General features: G+C 41.1%; 2 protein-coding genes across 2 annotated transcripts; both read right to left on the reverse strand.

Moving 5' to 3' along the window:
- Positions 1-294: 294 nt before the first annotated feature.
- LOC144522669 (C-signal-like) lies at positions 295-9,328 on the reverse strand. Its single transcript, XM_078257926.1, has 7 exons — positions 9,074-9,328; positions 8,445-8,499; positions 6,192-6,388; positions 1,549-1,600; positions 1,224-1,342; positions 636-746; positions 295-521 (listed from the first exon to the last, which is right to left on the reverse strand). Exons 1-7 carry the CDS (start codon positions 9,218-9,220, stop codon positions 408-410), a joined length of 795 nt encoding a protein of 264 aa, XP_078114052.1. The 5' UTR covers positions 9,221-9,328; the 3' UTR covers positions 295-407.
- Positions 9,329-12,651: 3,323 nt separating this feature from the next.
- LOC144522670 (G1/S-specific cyclin-D1-like) lies at positions 12,652-23,132 on the reverse strand. The gene is made up of 5 exons (XM_078257927.1): positions 22,543-23,132; positions 19,271-19,486; positions 17,932-18,091; positions 16,432-16,580; positions 12,652-15,694 (listed from the first exon to the last, which is right to left on the reverse strand). Exons 1-5 carry the CDS (start codon positions 22,744-22,746, stop codon positions 15,533-15,535), a joined length of 891 nt encoding a protein of 296 aa, XP_078114053.1. The 5' UTR covers positions 22,747-23,132; the 3' UTR covers positions 12,652-15,532.
- Positions 23,133-24,384: the final 1,252 nt, after the last annotated feature.

Here is a 24,384-nt window from a genome sequence, read left to right on the forward strand (position 1 = left end):
CCACCAAAACAAGTTCCTTCCTGAGACTATTTTGCAGCAGCAAGTTGTATTTTCCTTTTAGTAAAGCAGTTCAGTAGTCGCTGCTTGTGACTACAGATTTTCAGCAGAAAGCTTGCATTACGTTCTGGGGCCTGTGAGGATATATCTGCTTCTGCTACATCAGTTTATTTTTTCTTACATCTCAACTGAATTCCCCATCTTAGTGAAGTGCAGCTGGTTCTGCATATAGTAGTCACTGATTCAGTTAGAGAGGAAACAGGCTGAACAACTGAGCCTTGAAATCAAGAGACAGCATTTAACCAAAAAAAAGCTTTTAATTTGACTCCCAGATGCCAGACTTTCTTTATTTATTTTTGTGCAAAAATAACTGGTCTGGTATAGGCCTGGCGTGGTTGCCACGGTGACGACTACCATGGGATTGTGTTGCCCTGCCAGTCCAGAAGCATCCCACAGTCTTTGTTGCTGAGTGAGGACATGGTAATGAGCATGCCTTGCACGCTCTCCAGGGGGGTCAAAGGAGCCTGGGGGAGATGAGACACACAAACAGAGGGAAGTCACTGATTCATATTTTATCTACCATAGGGGCATTCAAGAGGCCACTGTTGCAGCTTTTTCTCCCCGCTACATCACCTCACCTGTTCTCCGCCCATCTGGGTGCGCACCCAGCCAGGGTGGATGGCTGTCACCAGGATGTTGTGACTCTTGAAGTCCTCAGCTTGACAGCGAGTCAGCATGTTCAGTGCTGCCTGAGACCAACAGCACAACAGACACTGTAAAGCTGCTGGGGGTATGTTTGCAAATGTGTGTGTGTTTTTAATGAGCCTGTCGAAGGAAACTTTCTGTCACTGCTTGGGACAGGCAATAAAACTATGTCTGTGTGTGTGTGCATCGCTCTATCACAAAGGACAGGAGCTATGTTGCACAAACATTCAGCAATTTAAAAATGTACAAACACTTTAATTGAAGCAGATGATATCCTGTGTTAATGACTTCAAATTCAACCATTTTCCTGCTAAATATTGTATTAAAACATTATTTAGTGTAATAGTAATAGTGTTACCCTACAACCATGACAGCTGGCGGACTAAAACCCAGGATGTCTGGGCCATGCGGGTCAGCCAAGGGGAGACAGACCATTATTCCTATCTCTATTGCTATGCTATTAATTTAAATAGTTTCTTTTTCAAATATCAAATTGTAGATTCAGTGTCAGTCGCTGGTACCTTGCTGGTCCTGTAAGGGTACATCTGTGCTATAGCAAAGGTTTCTGGACATTTCTCGATGGAGGAGATGAGCGTGGAGATGTTGATGACGGCCGACCTCCTGCAGGACATTTTATCACCTGAGAGAGACAATGAGACTTGCATCATGACAAAGGAATAATAATTATAATACTAACTATAATGTAATACTAGGAATTTGCAGCATGTCATATATATATATATATATATATATATATATATATATATATATATATATATATATATATAGTATATATGAGTGTTTGTGTGTAAACCACAGTGAGTCAAGCTGTTTCCACTTCATTACCCTCTCCAGCTGACTTCATCTCTGCTGCTCTCTGGAGGAGTGGAAGAAACATCTGAGGAGATATAAAATACATTATTAACCTGAGTGCAACCATACATGTCGGACAGACAGCAGGTAAGGGAGCTGATGTGGTCTGAATGTTTGAACAATGCCTGTCAGGCTGTAGCTAATCTAACATGTCCAGACCTTCCTCCACAGAGCTGCGGAGGAAGGTCTGGCTAGTCCACACAGTGTTCCTGGATGGGAGAAAAACATGCTCTGGTTTATTGGCCTTTCTTTAAACCAATCACAATCGTCATGCGCCGGACAGAGCCACGGTTCCTCTGCTAAATAGCCTCAGGAAGGAACTTGTTTTGGTGGAACATGTGTACGTTCAAAAGTAGTTTTAGTTGTGCAACAGAAAACTCCAATTGGACAGATAGTCTAGCTAGCTGTCTGGATTTACCCTGCAGAGATCTGAGGAGCAGTTAACCATAGTCCTCACAAATCCACCAGAGGTTAGAACGCCAACACAAAGAAAGAGGAAGGTAACGGACATCCGGCCGAAAAGAAGGACATCCGGTGGAATTTCCAGCCAGGAAAGTACCTTACTTCTTTGTTATTAACAGTATTATTATTGGCTGATATTATAGACCGTATATACATCCTTATCCATGCAAGATGAACAGATACAGATTGCATGACAATAACAGACATGAATTGGGTCTTTGTTTTGTCTCTTTGCTAAAATTGTAAAATGAATAGTGAAAATGCCAGTGTAGAATAAAACAAAACTATGAGGAATATAGATAAAAAATCAGGAAGATACAGAATCTGGAGTGTCAGATGTAAATAGGCTATATATAATGATTTATTGGGGGAAAACCAAGCAGTTCTATGTAAAATCAGACATTCAGCACCCTCATATAGGCTGGATGGAATGATCCTTTGTTTCATAAGCACATTTTCAGACTGCGATGATTCGACTGTGAGATTGGCAGTCGAATCAGGCTCTTAGATCGAATCAAGATATATGTGTGAATATATGTAAATATATCCAAGACACATGCGATGATCATGTCATTTTATCTCATTCCTTGAAAGTTTCTTTTCTTTAAAAATAATTTCTTTTAAAATCACATTAATATGTGTAATCAGTCAGTGACGTACATACATGATGATTGCCAACACCAGACATGTGTGTATAGGCAGTGTTGTGGTCAGATGTTGCAAGAAAACGCAGCAGTTCCAGCTTTTCATCACCTGCGGCCTCAATTATAAAACCTGTTACGCAAGAAAAAGTTGCGTAAAGCAGGTTGAAATTTGCCGTCTCAACATTTCTCGCAAAAGTCGGGATTTATAAAGAAATCTCATGCGTAAAAATGTGCCCAGTTTTGACCGCGCGTGTGATCGTTTGTAATGCTCCCAAGGTTTTGTAGACTGCGTTTTAGTGAACTCCGATGGTACCCCCGTTTTCCGAACCCAACCCAGTTTTTGTTTTCCTGAACCCAACAATCCCGTTCTTTCCAAGCCGACCCAGAGCCGGTCGCGGCGCCCGGCGAGGGGCTGCCAGCAACGGGGAGAGGCAGGGGATCCGCCCACACCATGCAGCGGACGCTAATGGAGACTTTTAGCGTCAATAAGAACGACAAAGGCACCTGACCAAACGTCCGTATTTTACGAGATGGGAGTGAGAATCTGTTGATGTGAGTACACTCAACATTTTAATAATAAAGACAACTTATGCTATTTATTATTTATTCTAACTCAAACGCATTGGCCTTGGCTCATTTTCTGTGAATAACATAACAAATAACTTATTTTCAATGACTGCACACGGTACACCCCCCCCTACACATAACTACTACATATGAGGTGTTCGGGTCTACTGGACCTGAGTGTAATAATTGTAGGTGCTATGAAACTTAACTGTGTCCTCTTCCTAACTGGGCCTGCTGTGTGTGTGTGTGTGTGTGTGTGTGTGTGTGTGTGTGTGTGTGTGTGTCTGTCTGTCTGTGCGTCTGTATGTGGGCGTGTCTGATTGTGGGTGTGTATGTGTGTGTGTGTGTGTGTGTGTGTGTGTGTGTGTGTGTGTCTGTCTGTCTGTGCGTCTGTATGTGGGCGTGTCTGATTGTAGGTGTGTATGTGTGTGTGTGTGTGTGTGTGTGTGTGTGTGTGTGTGTGTCTGTCTGTCTGTCTGTCTGTCTGTCTGTCTGTGCGTCTGTATGTGGGCGTGTCTGATTGTAGGTGTCTGTGGGAATGTTGTCTTTCTGCACCTGCTATTCCCACACAAAGTTACAAAAGTGTTACATTTCTAGCACTTTCACCTGTTCTGATTAAGTTCTAAGAAAAAAGCACCAATAATGTATAATATCATGTATTTTTTACCTTTTTAATAATTGAACTTCCTTGTTTTCCTCACAAAAAACGAAAATGATCATTTGATCGTAAATGTGATCTCACAGGGTTAAATGGCAAATATGAACCATAAATGATGTATGTATCATTGGTAATTGAGCTAAATCTGTTAAGTATTAAGGCTGTGTAACAAAAATATGAACACCTTACAAGGGTTAAGGGCTCCAAACAGGATTGTGTTCCGATGTTCTACCTCTGTTAGGAGCACCTCGAGCTCACAATCACTGAATCGTGTTTTTTTCCCCATTTTTCCGTTTCGTGACTGGTGATCAAGGGCTCCTTTCAAGGCTGGAATATACATTGATTGATTAACATGGTCCTTTAGGACAAATATGGGACGACCTAGGGAGGAGCCTGAGGCTCGTGCAGGACAGCATATGGTAACGCACGCCCGTATTTATAACGAGAAGAGTACGTACCGGTGTGCGCCGGAAGGTGTTATAAATCAGAATTTTGTTTTTGCATACGAAAATTCAGACTTTTTGGCGCACAAAATTTTTCAGAATAGAATCTACGCACAGTTTTATAAATGAGGCCCCAGGTCTCATCTATAAACGTGGCGTACGAACAAAACGGGGCTGAAAATGTGCGTACGCCACTTCCCACGCAAAGGTTGTGATTTAAAAAAAAAAAAACTAACTTGACTGGAGAATGTGCGGTCCTCCACGCAAACTCTGACCCATGCGTACGCACATTTTGGAGACAAAATAGGAATTGGCGACGAAAGTAAGTAAGTAAGAAAGTAAATGGAAATAACGATTCGTAATATTTCCAAGTATTGATGCCTCATGCACATTATTTCACTCCATATCATCCACGTTACCATGAATATTAAATCCAGCAGTGTTATTTGCGCTTGTACTGAGTGATAATTGTTCTATAAAGACCTCGAACTCAAATCTTAAATAAAAATGTGTTCTTAATGTTTAATCGGCGCTGTCTCGCCGTCACATTGTCCGCTACGGAGCGCAGGAGGAGGAGATAGCCCGACTGCATGGAATACAGGATAGCATCAAATACCCTAGCATTAGATAACTGCAGAACACAGTATAAATAACTACATATCTGTCTTTAATACTGTGCCTTTATCATCAAATGTCAAAGTCTGGAAATACAGCTGTTAAGCTCTCGCGCAATCGTTACCCTTAATGTCCTCGTTATCAGTCCGACTTTAATACTGTTCGTGACCAAACCTGCATGAAGAAAAGTGTGTTTGCCTATTACACTACACGTCTTCAAATTGTATCTCGGGGGGGGGGGGGATACCACTAGTTGATGCTGTGTTGGCAAGGTGTTAACAATCACAAATTGTTGTAAACATATAAATACTGCAGTGAACCCGTGCGTAATGCTGCATGATGGCACTGCTGGCCCTAAGGAGGACTAACCCCAATGGAAGAATCAGGAGAGAAAGAGACTTCAGGCACCACGACGATGACTGGCTAACATGCTGACTTAGATTCCCTAAAGCTGAGCTCTTGGATCTATGTACTGAACCAGGTCCAGTAGAGCAACCCGGTCTCACGGCAACGTGCCGGAACCGTGCCATCCCGGTCCAAATACAGGTCCTCGCCACTCTGGGGGCAACCGGCTGTTTCCAGAGGGAAATGTCAGACAGCTAAGTATTTTTTTAAATAAATATTATATAATCTTCAACTTTATCACTAAGGCTTGTTTGGATATAATATATAGTTCTGTTAAATCTTAGCATATAGGTCTAGTATATCGAAGCTGTCCCTGAGTGCTGTAATGCCTGCCGTTTTGGATGTGTTATGCATGTAGTTATAGATCAGGTTTCCCTACACTGTGCAAGAACAGGCAGAAATTAGAATTCAATTTGCAGCAATTCCTGAACGTCTGAGAAGTTTTTTGCTTTTTCTGCGCCAATCATCATGATTCGGTGTAACACCTGCCAGTGTCATTCATAAACTGATCAGCATTCACGAAGTGCTTTGCATTGACTATTTATGGTTAAAAATTGGCGTGTACATGGCTGGATAAGAGGCTGATTCACATACGCACAATTGTATGTAATCTGTGATTAATAAAAGGAACATTGCTTACAGGTGTGCGTACACACGGTTTTATAAATCTGACTTTTTTTTGGCGTACGCCATTTTGGGCTTTGGGGCGTACGTACACTTATAGTAAAGATCCTACACACAGGTTTATAAATGAGACCCCAGAACATGCTGACGTAGCGTGTGTCTGAGTGTGCACACTGAGCACAGAGAAGACAAACCAACCTTTGCAAGGAGAAATGGTCCGACCACATTGGTTTCGTACACCTCCATCATGTCCTCTTTCCCGGTGGCAGATAACGGTGCCGGTGTCTGCGGTTTGTTGATAGCAGCGTTGTTGATGACAAGGTTCAGCCCACCTTCCCCGATCTGCTCCTTCACAGCCCGGACCGCAGCCGAGATACTGTCCTCGTCTGACATGTCTGCACACACACACACACAAAGACGCACACACACACACACACACACACACACACACACACACACATACATACACATACACGCGCACACACACACACGCACAGTATTCACCTGATTCTTAAAATGTTTGGCTTGTTCCCACATGGATGCACTTACTGTTAGCTGCTTTTATCAGAAGCATCAGCTAAATAAATGTAATAATAACTCTTTTGTTTCGACATATCGTTCAGGTTTGTCACATGTCCTCTATTGTGCCTACAAACTGAAGGTAACTGTGGTGAGCACACCTTGGGTAAGGTATGGTGGTTAGGGAACAAAACCAACTTGTTTGAGGTCAAAGACACAAGCATGATTAGTGAAAGAGAGGAAGAGGGAGGGAGAGTTGGGTGAACTTTCATCAGGTAGATGCGTCATACAGCTATCCACCACCTAGTCCCGCATTGCCAGACCCTCCTCCACAGCACTGTAAAGGAAGGTCTGGCTAGTCCACACAGCATTCCTGGATGGGAGAAAAACGTGCTCTGGTTTATTGGCATTTCTTTAAACCAATCACAATCGTAGCTGGCGTCTCCCTTAGAGATAGGGTGAGAAGCTCAGTTATCCGTGAGGAGCTCGGAGTAGAGCCGCTGCTCCTTTGCGTCGAAAGGAGCCAGTTGAGGTGGTTCGGGCATCTGGTAAGGATGCCCCCTGGGCGCCTCCCTAGGGAGGTGTTCCAGGCACGTCCAGCTGGGAGGAGGCCTCGGGGGAGACCCAGGACTAGGTGGAGGGATTATATCTCTAACCTGGCCTGGGAACGCCTCGGGATCCCCCAGTCGGAGCTGGTTAATGTGGCCCGGGAAAGGGAAGTTTGGGGTCCCCTGCTGGAGCTGCTACCCCCGCGACCCGACCCCGGATAAGCGGATGAAGATGGATGGATGGAATCACAATCGTCATGCACCGGACGGAGCAACGGTGCCTCTGCTAAATAGCCTCAGGAAGGAACTTGTTTTGGTGGAACATGTTTACGTTCAAAAGTAGTTTTAGTCGTGAACCATGAACGTGTACTAGTTTATCTTATTCTGTGTGAAGTGAACTTTAAATTAGCTCATATAATATTGCCCGCTTTTGTTATCTTCGCTGCCATCTTGACTGAAAGATTAAGTGAGATTCAACTCTTCTCTGTTTGAGAGAAGAGAGGGAGACACGCCTGGGGGAGATCTGCACTTTTCTAGTTGTGTCATGCAAACAGAAGGCTAGGTGGATGTGCTGATGCGCTGGGTAAACACAGGCTTGGCTTTTCAGTGTTTGCTGCTAAGAAGTGAGCACCCAGTGCTTCATGTTCAAACTGCAGAGCATGCTGTCTGGCTGGACTACAAAGGCCACAACCGCAGACTGGATGTCCACATAACTGCTTTGATTTCACACTGTCTAACTGAATTGGTAATCACAGTACAGAATGATCTTTTTTCTGTATTCCATGTTTCTCTGCAGACTTGATGGAAACCCATTTGCCACCTCCGTAGGTGGTTTGAGCAATCAGATTCCAATCCGTACTGAATGCTCCTTGAATGCATTTACACTTCCTTTTTCTTAAAAATCAGATAGCTTTCCAATCTGCCCCATCAAGTGCATGGTGCACGCACGCACTAGCATTACAGCAACACTGTGCTCTCACTTACTGTATGTTCAGTCACTGTTGCGGGAGAGTAGTCAGACAGCTGCTGGGGTGTGAAAGTTGATCAACAAAACATGTCAATGAAACTGGAAGGCAACATTTTTAGCTTTGCAGTTCACCCAAAACACATGAAGCGACGCTTGATGTGTTTTGGGTGAACTGCAAAGCTATTTGATCGAAAAGCTTAGCGTAAATGCAGCTAAGACAGACTTAAATCCGCTAAGCACCGCCCAAGATGGTTGTGATTGGTTTAAAGAAATACAAACAAGCCAAAGCATTTTTCCCCTAATCCTAAATCGAGAGCACAAACAAGTATTCACCTCCCGGGCTTTGTAATGTTTCAATTCTGTAAGTGTACTGTATATATAAGTATCTACACTGACATGAGGAAGTGTTGTGTTTACCTAGTTTGATTATAGTGATCTTCCCAGGATATTGAGTGGTGAGGTCTCTCAGGGCCTGGAGGGAACAGATGAGGAGACATAGAAAATACAGAACAGACATTTATACAAAGTGTATTTTTTTTAGAATATACTAATCTAATGCAAGAATACATACTACAAGATCAACGATATACAAGCAAGTGCATACAGTATGTGTACAGGTCTTAGAAAATGATAAAACATAGAGAATAATTTCAGTTTTATAGAAGGTGCAGCCATGAAACAAATTGCCAATTTATCATTTAGAGTAAGTATTGCATAACCTTCATTAAGTGCTAGGACAAAAACAACTTTGTGTATGTGCTATACGATAAGTAGAAATTAATGTGATATAATATTTTTGAATTTTAAGAAACGTATTGCTATAGTATAAGTGAAAAAATAATCTCTCAGCACTTGGACAAGTAATTTTTTGAGCCAGTATTTAGAGAAACCCAACCTTCAACCCCATAGAGAGAGATAATGGTGCTTGGGCATATTAGAAAGTTACGCTCATGTGCATGGGTCCAGGGTCCACACCACATGGAGAAGCCATGAATTAGTTTCAACGCTTGTGTGTGTGTGTGTGTGTGTGTGTGTGTGTGTCTTACTTCAGCCCTGGTTCCGTCCGGCGTTCTGCAGCAGGCATATATGTGAGCCTCCCCTCCTGTTCCATCTGCCAGCTGTTTGACCAGCTCCAAACCAATGCCTCTGTTTGTCCCAGTCACTAAAATGTTGCCTTCCAGTTTCATTGACATGTTTTGTTGATCAACTTTCACACCCCAGCAGCTGTCTGACTACTCTCCCGCAACAGTGACTGAACATACAGTAAATGAGAGTGTTGCTGTAATGCTAGTGCGTACGTGCGTCATGCACTTGATATAGGTGTGTACTCAAGAAGGCAGGAGGAAGCCTTCCACCCTTGTGTACAGTATGCACTTTGTCATCTGTTGCACATATAGATACCTTTGGACCAACTTTGCCTTACTTCCCATTATACTGTATATCCAGGCTTCTTATCAGCCAGCCAGCACTAGTCCCTGTTTAACTTTCAGTGACTTTAGCCTCCAGTACTTTATTTCTGTCTGACTTTCAAAAGGGATTGAATCAAACCAAAAGCTGCCAACCTCTGTCATAACATTGACATTTGCTTGGCCATTTGTGCGTGTTTAGTTAAGCAACGCTTCAGAAATCTTGTAATTCAAGGTGTGCAAGATTCCATTCACCATACATCACCAGGAGGGGACTTTGATATTCTTCTCGGAGATAATTAGTAAACTTGTGATGATGCCAAGAATGGGAATATGTGGAAAGTGTATGGTTAACCGCAGCTGCAGAAACATGAAGTTACCACACTCCCAGAAACTAAACTCTAAAGCCTCTTCCTGTTTACGGACAGACAGACAGACAGACAGAATGCCCTGAAGCCTTGCACAACGCTAGCAAAGAGCAGTAGTGATGTTATCTTTGTGAACGATCCCATTCTTTACAACGGCTCTTTGGTACGAACTAAGGGAACCTAAGGTCGTTCTTGGTGTTACATTATACTTGTTTTTTATTGTGCCAATTAAAGGTTTTCTAAATGTGTTGTAGATGTAGAATAAAGAGTTGCATGGATTGCATTCAAGGAAAGGCAGCTTAACCTCTGTATGATAAAGCGGAGGAATATGGAGTCACCTTTACAATGCAGATAATTAACATGAGGTCTAGCCAGCGGTGGAAGAAGTATTCAGATCCTTTACTTAAGTAAAAGTACTAATACCACACTGTAAAAATACTCTGTTACAGTAAAAATCCTGCATTGAAAATGTTACTTAAGTAAGTATCATCAGGAAAATGTAATTAAAGTATTAAAAATAAAGAATTTATTTCAGAAAGTGGAAAGGATCCAGTTGTGTATTTAATGGTCTCATCATCTCAGCTGGACTTGTAGGCCGTTATATTGTTGGCTAGTTTCATTTATAACAAAACAAAATCAGATTTTATAAACTACATGTGTTTTGTGTGCAGGAATCTTAATGTGTAAAGTAACTAGTAACTAAAGCTGTCAGATGAATGTAGTGGAGTAAAAAGTACAATATTTCTCTCTGAAATGTAGCAGAGTAGAAGTTGAAAGTGACATGAAAAGAAAAGACTCAAGTAAAGTACAAGTACCTCAACATTTGGACTCAAGTACAGAACTGGAGTAAATGTACTTAGTTGCATTCCACCACTGGGTCTGTAAACACAAGTAATCTAGTGCTGATAAACCTAGTCCACACATGCAAAATGAAATTCTATTGTTTGGATGTCTAAATTTGATCTAATCTAAATCATTAGCCTTGTGATTATTTTGCAGTTTTGAACTACATCAAACTGCATCTAAATGGATTATGATTTGTTAAACAGGCTTTAATTTAACAACAATTTGCCAACTTTTCAGTTGAGTTTGACGGGTCACGGGAGATTCGGTATCAGTGGTATTAAAAGTCCCCAAACAGAGGCCACCTGACTACAGCTGAGGCAGGGTGGTTAAATCAAACACTCCTGCATGGGAAGGAGTGGAGGGTTAGAGGCTATATGTACAGTCCTCCTCTTCATTTTCCACATCGACCATGTTGTGTGTGACCTGTGAGTTGATTTACTTTAATGTTGTTTGACTGTCCTTAATGCACACAATTTATGTCCATGTTTTGATTTGTTGTTAATACGTTTTTTCTTTCTCGCTGCAGAGATGCACCTGAAATAAATGCTCTGCTCTAACTACCAACTTTTATTCAACATACTATACTATACTTTTTTCGACAAACTATACTATGACTTTTTTCACTTTTTTGACATACTATACTAGACTTATTTTTTTACATAGTGAACTAAGACCTTTTCATGACTTTCATTCAACATACTATACTATGATTTGAGGGTGACAGAAGCTCAGTCCGTAGGGACGTAGCTCTGGAACCAGAGTCACCAGATCCAGTCCCTGTGTGGACCAAGAACGGAGTGTGGACTGATAGCTGGAGAGGTGCTAGATCACCTACTGGGCACTGCCAACGTGCCCTTGAGAAAGGCAGCGAACCCCCAACTGCGCCTGTCCATTTGTGCATGTCCTGTCCATGTGTATATTTCAGGCCTGTCTGTTACTTACAACGGAGTGAAAACATTTAATATCTTCTTGCCGGATGAATGAAGTTTCTTATTCTATATGTGACTTTTACTGTGACTTTTTTGACATATATTATGACTTTTGACTTTCTTTCCCACATACTATACTATGAGTTTTTATGACTTATTCCACCATACTATACATAGACTTTTGTCAACATACTATATTATGACTTTTATTTCGCTTTTTTTGAGATATTATATGACTTTTTTCGACATACTATACTATGACTTTTTCGACATACTATGACTTTTATTTTGCTTTTGTTGACTTACTATATTATTATTATATTGTTGACTTACTATATTATGACTTTTATTTCACTTTTTTGAGCTACTATACCATGATTTTTTCGACATACTATACTATGAATTTTTTCGATGCTATACTATGATTTTTATTTCGCTTTTTTCGACATACTATACAATAACTTTTATCGACACAATATACTGACTTATTTTGCTTTTTTTGACATACTATGACTTTATCAATATTTTTCAACATACTATACTCTGACTTTTCTTATGCCTCCAGGACCCTGAGGTGGGCAGAAGAGGGTTATATTTGATTGGCTAAGACAGCGCCTTTCCAGATGACTGATCTGAATTTAAAAAATTAAGTTTGATCATATTTAAATTTCAGTGGGTTGTATATGGTACATTGATTTCTCGTCATCCAGTGCTTCCAGGGTGCTCAATTCTTCTCACTTTGTGCCAGATTAACCCAGCCCTGCTATTGTTCTGTCTCATTTACTCCTGTTGAAGCCCGATTGAAGGAAAAATTCAAGCCTGCGCTGATATCCTGCTGGCTCAGTCGAGTTTAATCGTCTTTTCTGATTTTTTTGTTGCCATTTTAGGCCTTTATTGACAGGACAGCTTAGACACGAAAAGGGAGAAGGACTTTACCCCTGTACATGGGGCACACTCTACCAGGTGAGCTACCCAGGCACCCCAAACTTTACCTTTTCTTACATTTGACCTGGCGAAGTGCTCGCTCAGCAGGCAGACACTGATGCACAATGTTTGAAATGAATTTGAAATGATAGAAACATCACCAATAGACTTTAATATCATTTTCCTTTAATACATATTGTTACACTCCATCCTAAGACAGCAGCTGAAACACCAAGTTAGGGCTTAACCTGATACAAGCTTATGTCCTGAGGGCAATACCCTAAAAATTAAAATAAAAAGTTCATCATACCACTATGTAGGTACATCAATTTGTTGTGGCTTATCTCTTCAAAAAGCAAAATTTTAGTACCTTCAAAGACCATTGCTGGTAATGTTAAAAGAGCAGCTGAATCCAGAAACAGACTCTGTTTTAGAAAAACTCAACTTTTAGCGGTAAAGTCAAGTGACATGAAATAATAAATATAAAAAAGGAGTAGAATAAAGTGGAACACCTCATATAATCTTCAGCATGATCCCTTTTTCCTTTTAAGACTTTCTGCGTGTGTAGAAGTTGTTTTTACCAGTCTGACAACGGGTCAGCACTGATCTAGTGACTAGAGACAAGACGCTGATAAAAGATACAGAAACATTGTTGCATTTTTTTGACTTTTTGCTTAAAGTGGAATGAAAAAAGTTTCTATCATTACAGTCTTCCATAACTCTCAAACCTGTAAAATCCATTGTATTGCTTTAGATAGTTACTGTGGCTCTTTTGCTTCTGATGCACACCGGTAATGAAATTCCTGTCAGAGACCCTTGCTCTCGATCTGACGATACTGCAGTTGGACGCCGGTTAGCTCCGTAGATGATCCAAAAATTGAGACGGTTGTTTGGTGGCTACAACATCCCAAGTAACTGACTTCCCTCTAGTGGTGTAAGACGTGCACTACAATGCATCACATCAGACGATCACGCTGCGTTAAGTGATTAGATCTCATGACGGTTGGTTTCCATATACAGTACTAAAGGTATATATGAGCCAAATCCTGTGTTGGCTCCAAATTCAGGAACCTCACAGATAATGATATGTGGATACCACTGTTCCGTTTTGACAGTTCCAAGTCCATCACATCTTAAAGCAAAACATTACAGCTCATACTGTAAACCCAGTATTACGGGTTTTTTTTTTTTTACCATTTTGTGTATCGGTGTTCTTAGTTTACATATTGAGCAGGCCCTGTGTTTAGCAAACTGATAAAAGTCAAAAATGAAAATCTCCTTCACTTTTACTCCTAAATTTCAAACTTAAGAATACTAGCTACATTATATATCATATTAAGACTCTAAAATGCTCAATCAAGAAAGGGCTCTTAAACTGGGCACACACCTTCTGTCAGGTTTTTAAAATGACTGTATAATGCAGTAAAGGGTAATATGTAATGTGAAGGTAAAACATAGACTGATGCACATATATAAGAACAGTGTGTAGGATTGGGAGGAGTCCATTGGCAGAAATGGAATACAATATTCATAATTATGTTGTCATTAGTGTATAACCAACCACCTGAATTGTGTTTGTTAGCTTAGAATGAGCCCGCCATGTTTCTACAAACCAAACACCGTAACCTGAAGGTGCCGTAGGTGGCAGAGGCTAAAACTCAACACAGGCGGTTCTCTGAAGCCTGCTACGAGACGGTGTAGTGACTAAATATGAGGCCAATTACACGACTCGCTTTATAGGTAACGAGTAGTGGTGTAACAGACCATAGTTGATCCGTGGTCCATACGGTTCAACACTCACGGTTCAGAATGCATGTGAACCGCAGATTAATTGCAAAGTTAAACCATAATAGTGTGAAATACATGTGTGCTGTCGCCGTTACTTAAAGTAGGCTGATACATCTATATGGAGGGTTGCCGAGAAAAGATGCAGGCAACGCAATTTTCTGTTCATGTGAACGGAGCATATTAAAAGCAGCTGATGTCTACTGGAGTAGCGGAAGAACTGGAAAAGCCATGCATTTTAAAAAAAAAAAAAAAAAAAAAATTGATGCGATCTACAACTGAAAACCGTGATCCGATCCTAACCATGAGTTCAGTGATGCGTTGCAACCCTTAGTATCGAGATGCGACCAGACTCGTGCGGTAACTACATTTTAGCATATCCCTCGCGCTTTCAAAGGGAGCGAAGGGCTGGTTGACATCTGCGACCTCACCACTAGATGCTAAATCCTGCACTGCTCCTTTAAAAAGGAGCTTTTTTTTTTTTTCCACATTTTTCCATTTGATCAGTTTGAAGTGTTCAAGTCCACTCCAACACTTCAGAAGAAGTGGGCCACTTGATAAATCTCATTGTTCACTTTTAGCAAACGACTACTACAATTTGGTGCAATTGGGACGTTTGATAAATACAGGTACAGGAACATCTAAACACACCAGTTTCAGTCTCTGCAGTGGCGGTTCTGGGGGGGAGGGGGGGGGGGGGCAGTGCCCATTTAATATTAAGCCTAACTATAGCAAATATTTTCATACATCTTTAACCCAAAAAGAGGATATTGTTCATGTGCAGTGATAAATAAAATGTAGGTTAACACTGAATGAGTGTTCTTGTGTTTATTGTTGTGTATTATTATGTATGCAACCCTTGTGCCCCAGCCTGGCCCCTCCATTTCAAATGGTCTAGAACCGCCACCGAGTCTCTGGGCCTACAGTTTCAATTTTGGGAGGAGGGGTGGGTTCAGACGGGCCTTCTAGGCCTTGAAACAACTCGTTGGTGGGTGCATCCAACTGCTGCTCACCAATAAGAAGCAACACTTAACAGTTTTAAAAAGGTTGTCAACGTTCTGGACGTGACGGTGTCCCCAGCCACAGTTCAGCCTGGACTTCATATGAACAGTCCGGACACGTTGTTGGGTCCAGATTCTCGTGAGCGCTCCAGAGTACACACCACACGTGTGCCTCTGTACTGGTCAAAGACGAGCGTCCACGTGGGTGCTTCTCTTGTCCTCCTCCAGCAGCGCGACTGGCAACTGTCAGATGTTTATGTCCCGGACATCTGTGGGCGTCGTCGAGACGTCCTGCTCCTCACTGATGCTCTTAGTCTCCATGGTAACCGAGTGTTGCGGTTGTTGTGCCTGTCGGAGACTGGTTTCCAGCAGCGACTCGATTTGTTCCTGACACGCCCTCAGACAGTCCTAGAGAGAGAGAGAGAGAGAGAGAGAGAGAGAGAGAGAGAATCAGAGGATCTTAGTTAAGAGAGTGTCAGTGAGTTTGTTTACATGCACACTAATATTCCGAATTTGATTCAGGTCAGCATATTCCAAATAATGCCTTTTTCTGAATTGAGTATTTTCCGATTAAGACGTGTGGGATATGCCGGAGTACTTCGGCATTTAGAGATATTCTTTGGCGATGTATACAGCGCATTCGGAATATGCATCCATAGAAATAAAATCAATCAACTTTATTTCTATGTACGCAACAGTATATGGCTTGAGTCATCGCTGTGTGTTGCTATGGTTGCTGAACACAAACCAGCCAGCCAACAGTTCAAGTGAGTCCGGCTGCAGTAGAGATGCATGCTCAAAAGAAAAGAAACACAGCTACTTTTGAACATTATGAAAGACTTGGATATCAACAGGTTTTTGGATATGCGCAAACATCGCAACGCCGACCTTTTCAAGAAGCTGGTTGAAGGAATGAATTAGGGAGGCTGTGTACGCACGGTTAAAAAAAGGTCTGCCACCGGTGGAAAACTTCCACGGCTACACCTTAACAGGAATATTAGTGGACTATTCATTTTCATAAGCTATGGAAACAGCTTAGCCGGAGTACTGTCTCTTTTGGAATAAGGGCAAGAACCAGAATATTACGTGCATGTAAACGTACTCCTTGTGTGTGCATTAATCATGTCCTGGCCAGATGTACCCACCGGGTCGCTCCTGATGATCTGGGCCAGCTGCTCCGTCAGTTTCTTAGACATCATGGTCGTGCCCACCATTCTCATCTGCAGGCCCTCCACCGCCGCCACCATGCTGCCTGCTGCCACCATGGACGGAGGGCTGGCGATGAATTTAACATCTGCACAGCATCACAACGGAACTTCATGTTAATATGGCACGTTTCAAAACAGCGAGTGACAATAAAAAGAGAATCAAATTACAACCAAAACACTCACACTGCTGAAATGTCCCTGTACTGTCCCCCTCTGTATGACTACAACATGATCCACCGACAGTAGGGCTGGGCAATAGATCGGTATTATATCAATATCGTGATATGAGACTAGATATCGTCTTAGATTTTGGATATTGTAATATGGCTTTAGTGTTGTCTTTTCGTGGTTTTAAAGGCTGCATTACAGTGAAGTGATGTAACTACCAGACTTCTCTCAAATCTAATAGTGAAAATATATTGTTAAAGCACCAATTGTCAACCCTACAATATTGACATTGAGGTAATCGGTAGGGTTGTGAATCTTCACTGGTCTCACGATTCAATTTGATTACGACTATCCTGTCGGCGATTCCATACGATTCGAAATCCCGATGCGCCATCTCCTCAAATTTAATATACATTTCTCACATGGTTTTCATCAAAACAATTCAAGCAGTCAGATATATATGAAGTCTGAACACAGCAGACAAAAGGCAGAAACTAAAAAGAGCAGCAAACACAAAATCACCAAGTAACATCATTAGGTAATAATCGATTGACTTTCACTGCATCAATGCAGAACCGTCCACACCGCGATGCAATGATTCATTAATTCGAGAATATTGTGACATCAGATTTTCTCCATATCACCCAGCCATAGAAGTAGGGCTGCACAATATATAGTGTTTTTATCGTCAGCCCAATATCAACTGGAGCAATGAACACACTGCAAAAGGCTGCCACATATCACGACTCTCTCTCTCTCTCTCTCTAGATCTCAGCAGAAAACTGCATTTTTAAAAATGTAACTACCATTCTTTTTTTTAGTGGTGCCTCTTATATCCATGTTCTATTTGTTCAATGAAAATAGAACATATTTTGTACATGAGCATAACGTTGCAAATTGTGAAAATGCTAAATCAATCGACATCAATAAGTGTTACATTTTAAATAGATTAGATAAATGGAGATACATTTGAAATAACAAAATGAGTGCTGATTAAATGCCATGTCTGTACTGCCATCCTCCAACGTTCAACTATGAATGACAACTTCATTATGTCAATCTGAAGCAAATAGAAAATGATTTAATTATTCCACGTGTCCTCATATTTAATGTTTTAACTAACTCTGTTGGTGCTGATGTGTCAGACTGCTACAGTGTGCAGCATACTGCACAACACATCAGGATGGCCTCAGTTGAAGAGTCACTGTCTTTGTGAACCCCCCCCTCTTGTATAAAGAGACTTTAGCTTTAATGTAGTTGCATGCATACCTGTGGCACACAGAGCCACAAAGGTCTGAGCGTGCTTCCTGAGGATGGGCCGGTGATCTCTCACAACCGGCAGCTGCGACAGGAAGTGCTCAATGAAGTCCAAAGCAGTAACTGAAGCCAGGTCCCACTTCAGCTTGTTCAGAATCACCAGCTCCATTTGCTGTGTGGACAGAGAGAGAGGGGGACAGAAGGACAGGTTCAAGGGGGATCTAAACAGACAGATGCAGGGATTAACAAAGGCTTTTTGTCTGCTTGTGGGGATTTGTGGCTTTAATGTGGCCCTGCAGGAAAGGTCAAAGGATCATCAGAACCATTAGGAATCCTCTTCTGGGGACCATGACTGTCCACAGTGAACGTCATGACAATGGCACCATTTTTTCCAAGATACTTAGACCTGGCCAAGTGTTGTAGACCTTGTGTTGGGGCTACAAGACACGGCCCAGAGGTTACCAACACTATTAAAAGTCATCCTCTGGGGACCATAAAATCCAAACCAATCTGCCCAGATATCTTGATCTGAACAAAAGCGTGCAGACAGACAAAAATGCAGGCCATTGCCATACTTGGGCAAAAATGTTTTATAATGATGACCTTGGATTTTTGTATCCCCACTAATGCACAAATGGTTTGACATGGTGGTGATAGGCCTGGAACATTTATTACACAATTGTACATTTTTTACATAACCGCCGTTTCTTTGTTTAACCGCAATTATTTGCTAACATTAGCAAATGTCTTAAGGCGTATGACTGGTAATTATTGATTTTGTTTAGATGTGCCAAATTGTAATTACATAAGTGATTACTGGTCGAACCGTATTTTTATATTATTTAAATTGTTAGTTGTTGGCACTTGATCCTATACACGTTCATAGCAACAAAAATGACATAGAAATGTATTATGTTAAAAAAAATGTTCTATGATAATAAAGAGTTATGATAATAAAGAGGCGTGGTTTACTTCATAGGCTGTGTGTTTCAGTTACATCATCAGGGTCACATAACAGTGATATATAACCAAAAGATGTATCCTGGAATTCATTCAAAACTTTAATTTGTTTAAAAAAGTAAATTTTTTTTTTTTATTTGACTGAAAGAGATAATTATATTGTTAATCGCAATTATTTCTGAGACAGTTAATTGTACAGCAACATGTGGAAGTGTTCCAGCTCTAGGTGGTGATGGTTCTAAAAGATAATCTTGCAAGAGTTTCCTACCGTGTGGTGCAACACTGTTAAATGTATTAATGCATGTGGTTATGCGAGGGGTCTCGGTTGGAGAAGTCTCTCAGTGAGGGCCAGACGTAAGACTAACAGTGTTGTAACGCGACGGCGACCTACCAGCAGCTGAGTCGGGGTGATGGAGTTGTCGGTGTAGATGCAGAGCTTCTCAGCGGTGAGCGGGATCGTTTCCTTCAGTTTGGAAGCCAGGAACATGCAGGCGGCTCCCAGGACCTGCAGGTGGCTCTTCTTGGTGGGTTCCACCGACAGGAAGCGGTCTATGTAGTTCATAGCCAGAGGGAACACTTCCTCCTCACATTTCTGCTCCTCACACACCTGCACAGACACACCAGACGACGACAACACTGCCATTAAATACCGTTTCAATATCAATATAAGTTGCCACCACCAGGTCAGTGCCACAGCAATCCCTGGCCAAAAGTCACCTTACCCTATGAAACCATGCCAATAAGTGAAGTATACAGATTTGAAATCTGAAGAAAAAAGCCCTGGTATCAGTTAGAGATGGCAGATACCCTTATTTGCTTCCTGATTGCGATACCTGAACTTGCGTATCGGCCGATACCGAGTACCGATCTGATACCAGTGGGTCATATATTTTGATTATGTTTTAACAACTGTATACTACTAACCCTGTATGGATGTGATATTATTTCTATCGTGGTTGTTAAACATGAACACCACTCTTATTATCCAGATTGACAGCAAGTCAAAATGGAGAAAGAACAGAAATAAACTACTTCAAAAGTAGATTTTCTTCAGGGCTGAATTATGCGATACCAGATCGGTGCATAAACTCCTGTACTCACCGATACCAGCATTTTAGGCAGAATCTGAGGCTTTTACGATACTGGTACCTGTATCTGGACATCTCTAGTATCTGTTTCGGCAGAAACACAGGCACAGTGCTCAGGCTAGGGGTGGGCAATGGGTTCCCCCAGTGTATTGCAAGCCTGGGGGCCCACCGGGCCTAAGTTGCCCCCCACCGGGCCTAAGCAAATGAGAATTATTTGTAATGAGGTTTGTTTGTAAGAGGTTTTAAAACTACAGTAACAGCAGGGCGTTACTGTAGTTCTCCAGTTCGCTTTTAGCGACTTAATGTAGGGCCCTATGAAAGCTGTCTTATAGCTTTTTTAAATCCTCAATTTTATGATTCCGTCCATGATTCTGTTATCCAGAAAGTATTGGGCTCTACATTAACGCTGCCATCAGTCTGGGACTGGCACCAGCCGGGACGTCATTGGAACCGGGCTGAACAACTTTTCTGGGAGAAACCCCGATATCAATATATGAGACTAGATATCATTTTGTGAAAGCACCAATAGTCAACCCAACAATATCGATGCATTTGGTCCAAAATATGGTGATATTTGATTTTCTCCATATGGCCCAGCTCTAGCTCAGGCTCTGTGCATCACTGTGTATATACTGTAATCCATGTTTACTGCACATACTGCATGCAGAAGAGGTCACAACATTTAAGGAATCCTGTCGTAAGGATTCAGTTTCTATTAGTATACTGCAAAAATTAAAAATCCATTTTATATCCACGGATATCTGTTTAAAAAAAAAAAAAAAAAAAATAGAATGTAGTGGCAAGGATCGTGAATCATAAGACGTGGTGTCAGCAGTAAACACTGATGTTAACTGGGCAGAATACGGCATAGTTTGTTATTTATGCCACGACATTAAGAAATTTGAAACTAAATTACCATAACTATTTCCTTGACTGAAAGAAAATTATTAATCAAAAAGATATTACCGATTACCAACTCCAACCAAACATCGCTGGCTGAAGTTTCACTAATATGAGGATATGTTTCTTTTCTTGGGTTCATGTTATGAACTGAAAATATTTCAGCAAAAACACTGGTGAGGAGACTAACTTAAGATAAACCCAAACAGATGTTTTTATTCAGGGTGAGCAGCAGACTCCAGACTTAAAGGGGTGTTAAAGGCTTGCTTTATGGATTTGAAATGCGACTTGTTTTCTACCAGGCACTTCCCAACTTAGGCTATGAGGGGAAAAATGGTATCCCTTATTTGCCAAAATGTTAACATGTATTTTGATAAAAGCAGTTGCTGAAGCTAAGCATATGCTAAGAAGAGACGTCCTGGCCTACACATCCTAACCTACAGAAAACATCTTTGTTTGGTACAGATCCTCGCAAAAAAAAAAAAATAAATTAAAAAAACCCACACTATAATCATTTTAATTTTTTACGATTTAATATTAGTCAATGAAAATGAGAATAATGATACAAACATGATCATTCCCTTCAATATCTTGAATCATATTGCAATCGCAATATCAGTCAAAATAATTGCAATTAGATATTTCCCTCATATCGTGCAGCCCTATGTGGTAGCAATGAAAACGAAATGAACAAAGTCAGAAGCACGATAAACAGTGTTATCTCAGATTAGTGGTCTGGTTTTGTCATTGCATCACCACCTAGGCTCAAACTTCATTAACAAACACAAGAAAAACTGCAATTAACAAAATAGTTACGCTCATAGTACAGAAGGTGTCCCAGTACCTGTATGATCTACAGGTGAAGAAATGTAGGTCTATGTAAAGGACAGGGAGCCTTAAGACAACTTCAGAACTCGAAAGTTCCTCAAACCAACACAAAGGCATCGCGTGGTCTGCATAGATTGCAGCTCGCGACATTTTTCCTAAATGTAATATTTTTAAGTCGTTTAACCATGACTTGTATGGACTGGTATGTATTCTCTGTGGATTGGGACTTTTCTTTCCACGCGGTTAATTAAACTGACATGTGAGCGCATGACTTTAACACTAGTAAAGTGAAGAGGCGTTTTTTGGAGCCATGATTACGTTTCAACTCCATTAACTGATGTAAAGTTAGCATCGACACACGGCAGCGTTATGTGGGCCTTTTTAAACAGGCTACACGTACTTAGAAAATATACATTGTGAACCAGTACCATGGCCATAGTGAACCATTATTATGTATTTGATAGCAACTCTCCAGTTTAACAACATTTAAAAACCTCACCACTGAAAAAAACTAAAATACTGCTTATCGACAAGACTGCACTACAGTAACCTGTAACTAATTCGACATCAATTCCGTCCCCCTTTAAAGAAAACATACATACATACATACATACAGTAGGTGAGCAGTGAGCAGTCTGAATCTGCTCCTCAAGTTGGAGAAGTTACAATATATAATGCAGCTTGGAAGCCGAGTTCAGCGGCTCTAAATAACTGACCAAGACCTTCCTGTACCAAGCACATAAGTTAACTTTGCAGATAAGCTGAGCAACTTTGAAAATGTCAGTTTTGTGAACGCGATTCTCTGCGTACAACAAGTAACATCATTTACTGCATGGCTTTAACTCACCTCCAACATCCAGGTAGCCACTATCCGCCTCATGTACGGAGCTACTTCTCTCTGGACGCATTTGAAGTAGTTGGGAGAGGGGAGGTACTTGTCTTCTGCCCGCAACAGAGCGTGCAGGACCCGCTCATTCAACAGGTTGGAGTCCCGGTAGGCCCTCCGGATGGCAGGCCTGTCCCCCTCACAGCACCACAACTGGGGATCCATTTAACGTTACCCGGCTGCCTGCAGCACTCTGTGTCTGTTTCAGCTATAGGCTTCTTGCCACTGTGGTGACAAACCTTCAAACTAGCTTCGATTTAGCTAACAATAACACATGATTAGCCGCTCCACATTTTGTAGACAAAACCGTCTTCCACCTTTATTTTTACTCGTGGGAGACCATTACCACCTTTAGTTACAGGTAGGAATGGTTATGTAAAATGTAGTAAATGAAAGGTGTCCTCGTTTGTCTCCGTTGTGTCACTGGGTTAGTTTATTCCTAGTCCGACGGACTCTGAGCAGCTTTCCTTTGTTGAACAGGACACAACTACCGGACTAACTTCCACCGGCCATGTGGAACAAGTTTACCTACATCCCCCTGTCGCTGCGCCGCTTTATCACTGGACCGCGTCACCAATTAGCATATCATGACAACACATCCGGCCAGAAATGTCAAAGTAAAAGAGCACAACAAAGGTGTGCTGTTTGTTTTTTTGTACAAAAACAGTATTGTGTTAAATGCATTTTATCATTTTATCTAAATTCCACATTCACAAAATTAAATTCGGTAACAGAAAACCTTTATTTAAAGTTTTTGTACATACAGACTATTCAGCACTCTACAACCCCCAAAGCCTTAAAGCACATGTGTCAAACTCAAGGCCCAGGGGCCAAATCCGGCCCCTTGCAAATTTTGATCCGGCCAGCATATCAATTTAGGTTCACAGCAAAGTTTGGCCCGACTAGTTGTGCATCACACCAAAAACATGAGGAAACTGTTTTTCATACTGTAATTATGCGACACTGCCGTGCAGAACGTGCAGACTTTGAGACTCAGAATTCCCCGCAGAAGCAGAGCTTTTTAATATTCAGGCTGTGAAACAGGTTGTGGTGAGGCGGCTGGGTAGGAGCTGCTTTTAAAAATGTAATGTTTGTTTTTTATGACTTGCTAAATTCTACGATGGCTAACAAACTTTTTTGCTGACTTTTTTAGGGTTTTCTGTCAACCAAACTGTATGGGAGAACGCTATATGAGACATACAATAATACAAAGTTAATTGACTTTTTTTTTTTGTTAAATAAAAGCATGTCAATAAAGTCAACATGTCTGGCCCATATTGTGATCGTCATTACCAGTGTGGCCCGTAGTGAAATTGAGTTTGACACCCCTGCCTTAAAGACTCTTGATATACAGTATGTACATTTTATTTTTTTAATTGCCTGAGCTGCTGAATTCTTTTTTCTTTGTTTGTTATTATTATTATTCAGTTATTATTATTTTAATTTATTTACCATTTAACCGCTGGTAGGTCTATTGTTATTTGTCATTGCACTTACAAAGAATTTGAAAAAAAAGAGCACATTTTCAGTTTTCATCAATCATTGAAGATCACATCAATACACTTTATTTAAAAGGTTATTTTCACCCACATTCACTGGTGGTGGAAGTATTCAGATCCTTTACTTCAGTAAAAGTACTATTATCACACTGTAAACGTACTCAATTACAAGTAAAAGTCCTGCATTGAAATGTAAGTGAAAGTATGTAAGTCTACGTATAATCACGGACATGTAGTTAAAGTAAAAGTTCTCAAATGTGCCCTGTGACTGTTGTACTATTGTATATTCTATCATTAAATTGTT

Source organism: Sander vitreus, chromosome 8 (assembly GCF_031162955.1).
Source record: "Sander vitreus isolate 19-12246 chromosome 8, sanVit1, whole genome shotgun sequence".
Classification (NCBI taxonomy): Eukaryota; Metazoa; Chordata; class Actinopteri; order Perciformes; family Percidae; genus Sander; species Sander vitreus.

Bases quoted from the DNA above. Each gene is read 5' to 3' on its own strand.
- LOC144522669 (XM_078257926.1), bottom strand. From the start codon at position 9,220: ATGTCAATGAAACTGGAAGGCAACATTTTAGTGACTGGGACAAACAGA. The intron at 747-1,223 runs GTACCAGCGACT...TGTTGGTCTCAG, and splicing joins ACCCTTACAGGACCAGCAAG to GCAGCACTGAACATGCTGAC. The intron at 522-635 runs GTGAGGTGATGT...CATCTCCCCCAG, and splicing joins CCCAGATGGGCGGAGAACAG to GCTCCTTTGACCCCCCTGGA.
- LOC144522670 (XM_078257927.1), bottom strand. From the start codon at position 22,746: ATGGATCCCCAGTTGTGGTGCTGTGAGGGGGACAGGCCTGCCATCCGG. The intron at 18,092-19,270 runs GTAGGTCGCCGT...CTGTCCACACAG, and splicing joins TCACCCCGACTCAGCTGCTG to CAAATGGAGCTGGTGATTCT. The intron at 16,581-17,931 runs GTATGCATGCAA...GATGCTGTGCAG, and splicing joins TGTGGCTCTGTGTGCCACAG to ATGTTAAATTCATCGCCAGC.